The sequence below is a fragment of the Amblyraja radiata genome, chromosome 32 (genome assembly GCF_010909765.2).
Source record: "Amblyraja radiata isolate CabotCenter1 chromosome 32, sAmbRad1.1.pri, whole genome shotgun sequence".
Classification (NCBI taxonomy): domain Eukaryota; kingdom Metazoa; phylum Chordata; class Chondrichthyes; order Rajiformes; family Rajidae; genus Amblyraja; species Amblyraja radiata.
The window spans coordinates 27,384,042-27,397,292 of NC_045987.1; the positions used below are offsets into that span (position 1 = coordinate 27,384,042).

At 40.6% G+C, this 13,251-nt stretch overlaps 1 protein-coding gene across 1 annotated transcript in view; it reads right to left on the bottom strand.

The window, feature by feature from the left end:
* Nucleotides 1-13,251, bottom strand: part of LOC116990692 (TNF receptor-associated factor 1-like) — a 64,311-nt gene that overhangs the window by 13,214 nt on the left and 37,846 nt on the right. The window contains exons 3-7 of the mRNA XM_033048614.1: nt 12,812-12,896; nt 10,037-10,135; nt 8,250-8,411; nt 5,927-5,998; nt 1,028-1,096 (exon numbers count right to left, since the gene is read on the bottom strand). Coding sequence (XP_032904505.1) covers nt 1,028-1,096; nt 5,927-5,998; nt 8,250-8,411; nt 10,037-10,135; nt 12,812-12,896 — 487 coding nt within the window. The remainder of the gene's footprint in view (nt 1-1,027; nt 1,097-5,926; nt 5,999-8,249; nt 8,412-10,036; nt 10,136-12,811; nt 12,897-13,251) is intronic.

The window sequence follows — 13,251 nt, forward strand, 5'->3', positions numbered from 1 at the left end:
ACTCCAGCATTTTGTGTCTATATTCAAGAATTGACATAATGTTTATAAGAGGCCAAAGAAAAAATATATTTTGAAACAAAATAAACAGCCATCTTCCTGTTGTAGGAATGTGATAAAATGGAAGGAAAATAAGATATTTTATTAATACCTGCTTTAAAATTCACAAGGAAATTAAATGTTAAAGGTCAAACTCCTTCAAGATTCATCTACTCTATCAATTCTTATCACAACAATACAGGCTAAATTATCTTGCAAAGATCATAAAAGTTGATCAGTTTCCAACATGACCATTTATAATTTTAGATTGTGCTCTGATTTCAGACTCAGTGCATTCACCCTATCTCTTCCCCTCATGATCTTAAACCTCTCCAGAAGATCACCTACTCAGCCCCCTGCATTCATAGGAATAAAGTCCTAGCTTGTCCAACCTCTCCCTGTAGCTCAAGCTCTCAAGTCCTGGCAACATCAACCCTCTCTGCATTATTTCCAGCTTAACGACATACCTCCTAAACTGTACACGGTGACCAAAACTGTACATGGTGCTCCAAATGTGGCCTGACCAACACCTTGTCCAACTTCTATACTCAATACCCTGACTGATTGCCAATGTACCAAAAGCTTCCTTTACCACCCTATTTTCCTGTGATGCCACTTTCATGGAACTATGTTCTCTGCACTCCAACACCCCTTTGCTCTACAACACTCCCCAATGCACTGCCGTTCACTGTGAAGGTCCTCCATTGTTTGACTTCTAAAATGCAACACCCCGCACTTATCCGCATTAAATGCCATTAGCCATTCCTCAGCCCACTTGCCCAGCTGTAAGATTCTGCTGTAATTTTTGATAACCATCTTATATTGTCAGGTGTACTGAGGTACAGTGAAAAGCTTTTTGTTTTGTGCTATCCAGTTAGCAAAAAGACCAATTCCTTCACGGTCAATGTAGGAGAACAAGAACATTATTTACCAACAGTTTACTAATTCCAACAAAAAAATGATTGATTTTTTTAAATTAAAAGAGACCTACCTTAAAATTGCAGCCTAATTCTACAAAACGGCAGCCGTCACGTGATCGGTTCCCTCCAGGTGAACGAGACTGTGAAACAAGTTTTGCAACATGTAGTTACTCTAAATTGCAAGTTGTGTTCTTAAATTTAACACATGAAAAATAATTTCATTAGTTCATGATAGGAGCAGAATTAAGCCATTTGGCCCAACAGGTTTAGCCATTCATTCATGGCTGATCTATCTCTCCCTCCTAACCCCATTCTCCTGCCTTATCCCCAATATCTCTGACACCCGTACTCATCAAGAAATGTCATTATTTATGTCATTCTCACGTGGAGATAAGAACTTATCACCAGCCTTGTCTTTGAGGTTACCCGTCACAACATTTCAGAGCAAGGCTGTAGCTTCCAACAACTCTACTGCTCACTAGATGGAGTGGAGTTGTGGTAAAATTATCAATGGAAGGAACTTCATCTTTTTTGTTCATGTCTTCCTCAGTTAATGATTAAAACCAATATTGTAAGTACAGGTGCACAACCTTTTATCCGAAAGCCTTGGGACCAGACACTTCTCGGATTTCGGAATTATTCGGATTTCCGAATGGAAGATTTTTAGCGTAGATTAGGTAGGTAGCGCGGGCGGCTTGTAAAGCCTGGAGCGGCTGCCTCCTCCCCGGAGACCGGGGAATCATTGTAAATCATTGCTTAAATGTTAGTCAGTTAGTTTGGAGGTACAGGTGCACAACCTTTTATCCGGAGTTCCGGAAACCGAAAAGCTCCGAAAACCGGACATTTTTTCCAGAATGTCGTCTGCACACCAAAGCTCGCGTTTGGCGCCAAACGTGACCCGAAACGGCCCACGGTCAACCCCGGTCTGTACTACTAGCGGCTGCCTCCTCCCCGGAGACCGGAGAGACACTTAAACATCTGTAAATCATTGCTTAAATGTTAGTCAGTTAGTTTGGAGGGCTTTTATGTGAAGGGAGGGGGGGGTGAAGGGGGAAACTTTAATTCTTAGTCCCCTACCTGGTCGGAGAGGAGGGGAGAGGGCAATGCCTTACCGGGTCGCCGTGCAGTAAGCTCCGGAGCGCTGTGGCCGCCGACTCCCAACATCGCGGAGCTGGGGCTGCGGGCGTCCGGCCGCGGGCGGCGCCGGTTGTAGCTCCGACCCCGGCAACTCTACCCCTGGCTGCGCGGCGCTCCAAATCCAGCGCCGCCTGCAGCCCCAGCTCCGCGATGTTGGGAGTCGGCGGCGTCGCAGCGCTGGGATACCAGCGGGGAGCGGGTAATGCCTTACCGGGTTGCCGTGCGGTAAGCTCCAGAGCGCTGTGGCCGCCGACACACAACATCGCGGAGCTGGGGCCACAGGCGTCCGGTCGCGGGCGGCGCTGGATTTGGAGCGCCGCGCAGCCAGGGGTAGAGTTGCCGGGGTCGGAGCTACAACCGGCGCCGCCCGCAGCCCCAGCTCCGCGATGTTGGGAGTCGGCGGCCACAGCGCTCCGGAGCTTACTGCACGGCGACCCGGTAAGGCATTGCCCTCTCCCCGCCTCGGTAGGGGACTAAGAATTAAAGTTTCCCCCTTCACCCCCCCCTCCCTTCACATAAAAGCCCTCCAAACTAACTGACTAACATTTAAGCAATGATTTACAGATGTTTAAGTGTCTCCCCAGTCTCCGGGGAGGAGGCAGCCGCTACAGTAGTACAGACCGGGGTTGACCGTGGGTCGTTTCGGGTCACGTTTGGTGCCAAACGCGAGCTTTGGTGTGCAGACGACATTCTGGAAAAAATGTCCAGTTTTCGGAGCTTTTCGGTTTCCGGAACTCCGGATAAAAGGTTGTGCACCTGTACCTCCAAAACCGTAGAGTGATGATAAGAGCCCATTTTAATAATAACCTAGATATTTTCACTGGTGACAATTTTATAGTGGTCAACATTTTTGGTTTGCTCTTAGACTTCAATAAGGATTAGTGAGGTTACATACACAGTCGAACAAGAGATTAAAGGATTAAAGAGTGTTTTATTGTCATATGTCCCAGACAGAACAATGACATTCTTACGTGCAATAGCACAACAGAATATGTAAACATAGTACACTGTAAACAATATATACACACATATATATACATATACATATACATATATATATATTATATATATATTAATTATATATATATATATATATATATATATTAATTATATATATATATATATATATATATATAATACACACATATATATATACACATATATACATACATATACACACATATAGATACATATACACACATATAGATACATATACACACATATAGATACATATACACACATATACATACATATACACACATATACATACATATACACACATATACATACATATACACACATATACATACATATACACACATATACATACATATACACACATATAGATACATATACACACATATAGATACATATACACACATATACACACATATAGATACATATACACACATATAGATACATATACACATATATACATATACATATACATATACATATACATATATATATATATATATACACACACACATTCTATATACATGCATATATATACACACACACACACACACCACAGTGTGGGTACATATATACACACACTATACATGTCAGACCATTTGCAACAGACAAAATTTCAAAACGAAGCACACGGCAAACTTGCTAATCCATGAATTTATTACAACAATAAAGCTATTAATACACTAATAACAAAAGTGTGATTCAATTTTATGCTTGCCACAAATGGTGTAAACTCCATTAAAATTGTCAGGTAACACCTTGCAAACTATTATTACGAGCATTTGCAGTCAAACTATTAATTGTGGTAGAAACAAGGAACTGTAGATGCAGTTTTACAAAAGCAGACACAGAGTGCTGGAGTAACTCAGCAGATCAGGCAGCATCTCTAGAGAGCATGGATAGGTGACGTTTCGGCTGGGGTACTCCGGCACTTTGTGTATTTATTTGTGGGTTGGATGTTAATACTCCAACACATTTTTAGACTAACTTTTGATTCTGGTGTCACAGAGTCTCATAACTGAGTGAACCCAGCAGGTTCGGCTTAAACCAGCATCTGCAGTTCTTTCCTACACAGGTTGAAAGGGAGCACAGGAATCAAGTTCACAGATCCACGCTGGACCCCAGGGAGATTAAAAGGCATCTGCGATTCAGATGCTCACCCACTGCGATTGTTGAACAATGGATGGTGGATTATCAGAGTTTTACTTTAGTCTTGCAAAATGTTCCCAGATCCTTCATAGGAGCCTTATTACAAAAACACTTGAGAAAGAGATATTAGGCAGACTCGATGCGGTTTTGTGCGGAAATATTAGAGAGGGCCAGACGAAGGTTTGGGTGCCAAAGAAGGACTGAAGAAAATTTGAAATGTGTATGAGGCCTGTGTTCAAGGTCAATAGCAATCTCTGCCGTTTGGTAGGTTGCAGCAGCTTGTTTTGTATGTAGGTTGCAGCAGCTTGTTTTGTATGTAGGTTGCAGCAGCTTGTTTTGCATGCTATCCAAACAGAGTAAATGATACTATTAATAAACACAATCAAGTACAGTAGATAGAGCAAATGGGAAGATACAGGGTGCAGAATATCGTCATTAGACTAAGCCACAGGGAGCCTCAATTGAAAAAATGTCTTACAGTGATATGAACTGGTTCAATATTGGAGGGATTGCAACACGGTAGAGAATTGTAAAAATGACTACAGTTGGGCCTGAGGTTAAAGAGTGTGGGTGGGTTAAAAAGTATAGACGGGATCGGAGGGTGTACTGGACATGGATGACACATCAGCAGAGGTCTGGATGAGCTCAACTTTATCCATGACGCAAGACAGGGACTGAGTTGGACATCAGAGAAATGGATGAAGGTCTTAAAAGCAGATGAAACAGGAGTGGAGATGGACAGTGTTATAAAGATGGAAGCATTATCTTGGTAATGGAGAGACTACTGGCTTGGACGCACAGGTAAGATCACATAGGGTGCTTCAGCTGCGGTTTGCAAACCTGACTAGATTCCCAGATAAATCTTCAGATGTGAATGAGAATAAAAGATGGGATAATGGGGATATTAATTTTACTGAAATTATATTTCCCCATTTTTTCCAAATATTCTTCCATTCACATAAACTTTGTGACATGATGTCCCAAAGACACGACTGCCTTTTTAGTTTTACTTTTTAGTCTTAGAGATGGAGTGCAGAAACAGGCCCTTTGGCCCACCGAGACTGCACCGACCAGCGATCCCCGTACACAAACACTATCCTACACACTAGGGAGAATTTACAATTTTTACCGAAGCCAATTAAACTACAGCCCTGTGCATCTTTGGAGTGTGGGAGGAAACCAGGGTTCCCGGGGAAATCCCACGTGGTCACGGGAAGAACTTACAAACTCCAAACAGACAGCACTCGTAGTCTGGATGGAGCCTGGGTCTCTAAGGCAGCAGCCTTTACAACGCCACCGTGCCACCCTAAAGTGCTGAACGTAGTTTCTCAAACTTGCCGCTCTTAAACCCGGTCAGTGACCGGCCGTTCCTGCAATATTGTCTTGCTCATTTTTATATGGAAGTTAAAAAAAGACACAATGTGCTGGAGTGACTCAGCGGGTCAGACAGCATCTCTGGAGAACATGGATCGGTGACGTTTCAGGTCGGGACTCTTCTTCAGAATGATTGGAATAATTTTTATGGAAGCATTTTAATACCGTGATCGCACAGCAGCATCATGAACCTTGGCACTTTTATGATATAAAGATGCAGTTAGGTTTAAGTTTCCTATATTATCCTAAACTAAAATCACCCAACAACACAGATCAAAGTCCCATAACCGTCAAGCCTTAGTGACTAAACATGATCAGTTAGTGGGTAGTTCTACCTTTTCTTTGTGGACCAAATCAAACCGGATAGATTTTTTCTCTTTGGAAGGTGCTTTCTCACACACGTGCTTCTGATGTTTGGAAACAAAAAGATGAACATGATTTCAGAGCTATTCAGCAGAAACAAAACAAGGCTAACAAGTTACATCAGGTTTAGGCTTATTATTGTCATGTGTACTGAGGTACAGTGAAAAGCTTTGTTTCACATGCTATCCAAACAGATTAAATATTACTACACATAAATACAATCAAGTCAAACGCAAATACAATAGGTAGAGCAAACGGGAAGTTACAGAGTGCAGACTGAGCCACAGGGAGCCTCAATTGAAAAATTGTTTTTCAATGTTAGAAATGTAGACAAAAGTAGTAAAGATGAAGAAAGATATTTCACTGAAAGAGAGCATTAAATGATGCAATGAAGACTCACGGTAAAGTATATGGTGGTCGCTACAAATCGCAGACTAGAGTGAATATTAGAGAGCAGTTACAGACATAGTCATGCTGTGACTTGATTGCTAGGTTAGGGTTAGTGTTACAATCTATAAAGATACAGAGGAAACCTGAAATATGTTATTGTAAAACTTTAACCTAAGATTTAAATGCGGAAATAGACCCTGGCTTAATTAATGATTTAGACGAGGGAATTAAATGTAACATCTCTAAGTTTGCGGATGATACAAAGCTGGGTGGCAGTGTGAGCTGCGAGGAGGATGCTGAGGCTGCAGGGTGACTTGGATAGGTTGGGTGAGTGAGCAGATGCATGGCAGATGTAGAATAATGTGGATAAATGTGAGGTTATCCACTTTGGTGGCAAGAACAGGAAGGCAGATTATTATCTGAATGGTGTCAGATTAGGAGAATGGTAGGTGCTACAAGACCTGGGTGTGCTTGTACATCAGACACTGAAAGTAAGCATGCAGGTACAGCAGGCAGTGAAGTAAGCCAATGGCATGTTGGCCTTCATTGTGAGAGGATTTGAGTTTAGGAGCAAGATGGTCCTACTGCAGTTGTACAGTGCCCTGGTGAGGCTGCACCTAGAGTTTTGTGTGCAATTTTGGTCTCCTAATTTCAGGAAGGACATTATTGCTATTAAGGGAGTGCAGCGTATGTTCACCAGGTTAATTCCCGGGATGGCGGGACTGATGTATGATGAAAGAATAGGTCGACTTGGCTTGTATTTGCTGGAATTAAGAAGGATGAGAGGATATCTTATAGAAACATAAAGTTTTTAGAGGATTGGACAAACAGGGTAGATGCAGGAACAATGTTCCCGATGTTGGGGGAATCCAGAACCAGGGGTCACAGTTTAAGAATAAGGGTAGGCCATTTAGGACTGAGATGTGGAAAAACCTTTTCACCCAGAGAGCTGTGAATCTGTGGAATACTCTGCCACAGAAGGCAGTGGAGGCCAATTCACTGGATGTTTTCAAGAGAGAGTTAGATTTAGCTCTTTGGGCTAAGGGAATCAAGGGATATGGGGAAAAAAGCCTGAACGTGGTACTGATTTTGGATGATCAGCTGGCTCGAAGGGCCAAAGGGCTGAATGGCCTACTCCTGCACCTATTTTCTGTTTCTATCGGAGGCATACATGGCAAATTATGCCAATTGATCCGTTTCTGATCTTGCCTTAATGTGACACGACAGTGGCTTTGGCAGAGTAATTATCTGAAAGTATTACCCCTCAAAAGGGTTTATGGCAACCAGAAATTCCAATTGCAATCTTCACAATGGAGGTACAACATATTTAGTCACTTGGTCATTCTCATAGCCTACTATAAAAGCAGAAAGTTCTGCAAACACTGTAGTGGGAAGTGAAACAGATACAGTTTCAGGTTTAATCCCCCCCCCCCTCGTGTCTTTCCAGCATTTTTGATGTTTTTACTTCCTCAGAGTGTGAAAACAAAAGAATCTGCGGCTGTTGAGACGTGAAACAGAAACAGAGGGTCTGGGGCCTGGTACATTAATCCTGTTTCTCTTTCTGTGACTGACTTTGAGCATTTCCAGCGTGTTTTGTCTTTTTAACCGGCTGTATTACTGTCTTGAGTGGGGGATATCTGGAGATAATAGAATAATGAGAGGATAGAATAACAAACTTAACCACACATTTGTTTGTGTCGAATGCAGCCAACTCTAGGATAAAGTAGCTAGTAGATCATATCCAATTAGTAGATCATATCCAATTAATTGTATCAGTGAGGTAAGAATATCAAATATTCTATATAATGTATAAATCTATATAAAAATATACAATTGGAGGTGCATAAATTACGTTCTACTATAATACACTGAATTCAGTTTTGCGTATAAATGTTGCCAACAAACCTGTAAGTCTCTCATAAACATCTTCACTTCACATTGCTGACATTCCGTCATATTATTTTTACATTCTTTTTCCAAGTGATCTGCCAGTTTTTTTCTTAAAACCATCAATCCACAACCTGTACTGCAGGGTATCAGTGAAAATTCACACTGAGTTACGTGATCCTGGAAACAATTTAAAAAAGTTCAGAGACACAACATCAATGACAGAAATGACAATAGTTAAAATCTTTTTTTGTAAATCAAACAAGCAGCAACTGTTTAAAACCAACATTTAAACACAGAAGAGATACTGGCTTGGATTTTTCAGTGCCTGTTTCTAAGAACTTATTTTCTCTAAATAAAATAGATTTTCTGGAATTCTCATCTTGCGGTCCCACATGGTGTCGGAGCCAAGCGACTAAACCCTGAGCCACTAATTGGGTGCCAGGATCAGGTCAGGTGGAAAAAAAACGTCAACCAAACTTGAAAAACGAATCTTCCGGCTCTGGGTATCACTGACAGAGCTAGTATGTAACATCCTTCCCTAACTGTTAGAGAGCGTGAAGGTGAGTGGTCTTCTTGAAGTACTGTAGCACATAAGGTGCTGCACATTGCGCTAGGGTAAGGCACATCTGATTAAAGTGCGCCACACTGCTGTAAGTTAGCGTGCATCTGATAAAGGTGGGTTCACACTGCTGTAGGGCAAGGTACATCTAATGAATGTGGGTCTACACTGCTCTAGTGCAAGGTACATCTGATGGTGGGTCACAGTGCTGTAGGGCAAGGAGTTCCTGGATTTAGAACCACATAATGGGCAGGAAAAATAATTCCAAGTCGGGGTGCTCTGCAATTTGGAGAGGAAGTGGACAGGGTTGCGTTCCCATGTACAGGTCCACCACTGATTTTTTGGCACTGGGTGGTAAGGCATCCCTCGTGGTTGTACAGGTTTATATATTAATGAGTTGGATGAAAAAGTAGGTGTTCTGATTAGTAAATCCGCAGATAAGATGAAAATTGGTGGAGTTTTTCGGCCGAACGCACTACTCTCTGCAGAGCCTTCTTGTCCTGGGAAGAGCAGTTCCCAAACTAGATTGTAATGTTTCCGGACAAGATGCTTTCCACAGCCACTGAGTTGAAGCACTGGAGGATCCTCAGAGACACTCTGAATTTCCTCAATTGCCTGAGGAGGTAAAGGCGCTGCCTTGCCTTACTCACCAGTGCGGCAGTACAAGCCATAATCATGTCATAAGGTCATAAGGAATGGGAGTAGAATTAGGCCATTCGGCCCATTAAGTCTACTCCATCATTCAATAGTTGCTAATCTATCTCTCCCTTCTAACCCCATTCTCCTGCCTTCTCCACATAACCTCTGACACCTGTACTAATCAAGAATCTATCTATGTCTGCCTTAAATACTCAAAAGTGAAAATGTAAGTGGAAAGGTTTGTAAAGAATATTTACGGCATGATAGCCTTGATCAGTTGGAGCATGGAGTGGAGAAGTTGCTATGACAAAGTTCCCCATATTAAATAAATTGTACACAGAGACAATTCTAAAATAAAAAGGCAGCAAAAGTGATCAGCGCAGAGTGGATTTGTAAGCAGGATATTTAAGATTAAAATCTTTGGATGCTTGGAAGGGATGATAGAGGGGTCCTTATGAAAGTCAGTGCTTCAGTAGAATGAACGGGCTTCTTTGCCAATCTTGCAGGAAGTTGTATTATAAATTGATTCCTTCATGATTTATTTTGACACCAGACAACTAAATTAAATTTTAAAACGTGAAATTTCACCTGCTCTATAACCCACCTCATAATTCTTCATTACATTCTTCCAGTTACAACCAGGATTGATGCAATGCACTTTCAAATCCAAGATCTCTTTGGAAACTGCAGCATCACTGAACATCTTAAAATTAAAAAAAACAATTAATTCCTTAAACTGGTTTGAGTGAATTGATCATGGATTTCGTTTGGTTTAGTTTAGTTTAGAGATACAGCGCGGAAACGTGCCCTTCGACCCACCGAGTCCGCACCTCCCAGCAATCCTCACACATTAACACTATCCTACATTAAGGGCAATTTTTAAATTTCTACCAGGCCTATTAACCTACAAACCTGTACGTCTTTGTAGTGTGGGAGGAAAGCGAAGTTCTCAGAGAAAGCCCGCGCAGGTCACGAGGAGAACGAACAAACTCAATACAGACATGCACCCGCAGCCAGGATCGAACCAGGGTCTCTGGTGCTGCAAGCATTGTAAGGCAGCAACTCTACCGCTGCTCCACTGTGGTTAGAGTTTTATTTAAAATTTTTAAATCAGTTCTCAAAAGGTTGTCTGTACAATGAAATAGCTTTTGTTATTTAATTAAGCCAACCATATGAAGCATATCTGTGGCAGTTTAAAATGTCACTTGATCAAAATACTATTTCCTCTTCTGACAACAAAGGTTATTTGAAATGTTGTCACGACAATTCAAGTACTTTTGTCTGCATTTCCTTAAAATATTGGTAAAACATATTGGCACATTTCCTTCTTAACATTAGGGAAAAAAGGGTGAAATTATAAAATAGTCTCTATTTGGGAGAGAATGTTTGAAGATGATGGTATTAAAGATCTTGATATGTATAAGTTACATGCCATGAATTTACTAACAGGAGCTCTCAAAAACAAATCGAGCCATGATGTGAATGCAAGAAGCTATTTTAAAGAGGAGTCAAACAGAGTCAGAGTTGTTCAGCAAGGAAAAACAGGCCCTTCTGCCCAACTCAACAATGCCTATCTATACTGATTCCACTTGCCTGTATTAATTACATGTCCCTCCATGCCTTTTTCATTTTAGTACCTGTCCAGTTATCTCTTGAATATTGTTACCATTTAAGAGAATTGAAAGTGGGTTAAAGAAACAAGGAACAGGTTTACAATACACAAAGTGCTGAAGTAACTCAGTGGGTCAGACAGCTGCTCTGGAGAACATGGATAGGCAATATGCTTGTTATTTGGCATATTCGACAGTGGCATCTTGGGCCAAAGGGTTTGTTCCTGCGCTGTACTGCTCCATGTTCCATTTATTACTTATCAATATTTTAAAATCATTTTATGCAGCGTGCAAGGTCCAAATCAACCCTTCATCCTCGGGAGAGGTTGTAGAAACTAAACATTCATTGTTGCTGTAGACTCTACCCCGCAATCTTATGTCAGCCGTCTAAGACTCTTCTGAAGGGACTAAAAATATTCCTTGAAATGCAGCAAACTAATGTAAAAAACAAGCTTGGGGAAGCCCCCAATATTTTGAAAAGCAACTTTCATATTTAGGATACTACACATGCACCAACTGGAAACAGATTTTTTTTCCCATGTGAAAATATAGAACGTATTACACCAGAGTCTCAATTGCAAAAAGTATTTGAAATGCTTCACGTAAAAGCACAATAAATGAATTTCCTGCCTGTTTTAATAGATGTGAGAATTTGTGGTAACGTTACCACAGTGTATTTGGTCTTTACAAAGAACTGTTATGACATAGAGAATGGAAATATTTCTTTAAATGGCAGTCAATGTCTGGTTAATACGTCAGAGCCTCAACTCCTCCCATTTCAGTCATATTTTGATGACAAAATGGAATTTGCAAATCTTAAATAACAACTGATGTTTAATTTTTGACATAAAGAATTTTGAGAATCATTGATAATGACTAAAGATAGAATTATGTTTTCAATTCAAAAAATTATTTTCATATATTCTCTGTGGATTTCAGAATGAAGATGGTATTTTAGTGGCATCTCCACACATGGAAAATTACTGATATAATTATTTTAACTGCGCCTCTTTCCCTCCACAGAATTGCCCAGAGATGCAGAGTGCCATTAGTACAGTTGCAGAAACAAGAAACTGTAGATGCTGGTTGACAAAATTCAAAGGCAAATTCATTTATATCAAGAGGACTGGAATGCAAAAGCTGAGATGTAATGCTGAGGCTCTATAAGGTGCTGTTCAGGCCGCATTTGGAGTACTGTGAGCATATTTGGGCCCCATATCAGAGGAAGGGTGTGCTGGTCTGGAGAGGGTCCAGAGGAGGTTTACAAGAATGATTCCAGGAACGAGTGGGTTAGCATTGGGACAGGCGTTACATCTCATGCAGTTGCAGGGGCAAGTACCTGTGGAAGAGGTGCTTTGTGCTTACGGTTGTCTCTATTAATAATATGCAATTAGCTACCAGTTTTGGGGTTTTTAAAGGTAAACATCATTTAAATGAACAAAGAATTTAATGGCAGAGCATTATTGCTCTTGGTTTTCTGTATTACTTTGAACAATTTTAGATAGAAATACAAACACTACTCATTAAAAGATTCTGAGCTGTTTTGGGGGGGGGGGGGGGGGACCAACCACAGTAGAGATGTTAGTGGACTCCAATGCTGAAAGTGAGCAACAGTTTAATAATATTCCAATATACTAATAAATATCAATCAATACATTCAACATCACAAAAATGTTCTACTTATTTTAATATTTTTTTAACCATTTTGTTAGCACCAAAAGTGTTAAATATCAAGCTGAATGAATAGCCATTGTAATAAAATTCCATACCTTTCCCAAAGCCAAAATGCTATCTTCATTTACACTCTGTGGGTCATCTTCCTTACATTTTTGGCAGACTGAACTTGTATTGTATCTGTTTGACGTAAGCATAATAGTTCAATATGAATATCTACATCAAACCAGATTAGAATAATAAGCAAGATGGAAATATATTTAAATCGTAAATCATTATCGTTAACCTTTCTACATTTTAAATTTGGAATTAAACCCAATTAAAGGAAGTGCACAGAATACAATGGTTAGATTTATCAAGAATGAACTCTCATAACCAACTAAAATTATTCTCTGCCCATCAACAGCACTGTGTACACAGACGTACAAACACCTCTCTCAGCTTGTAGGGGACAAAAATGAACATTTCCCTTCCCTAACAAACTTGCTTCCTCAAAAATGTTTAATTTACATAAGATAGACACAGAATGCTGGAG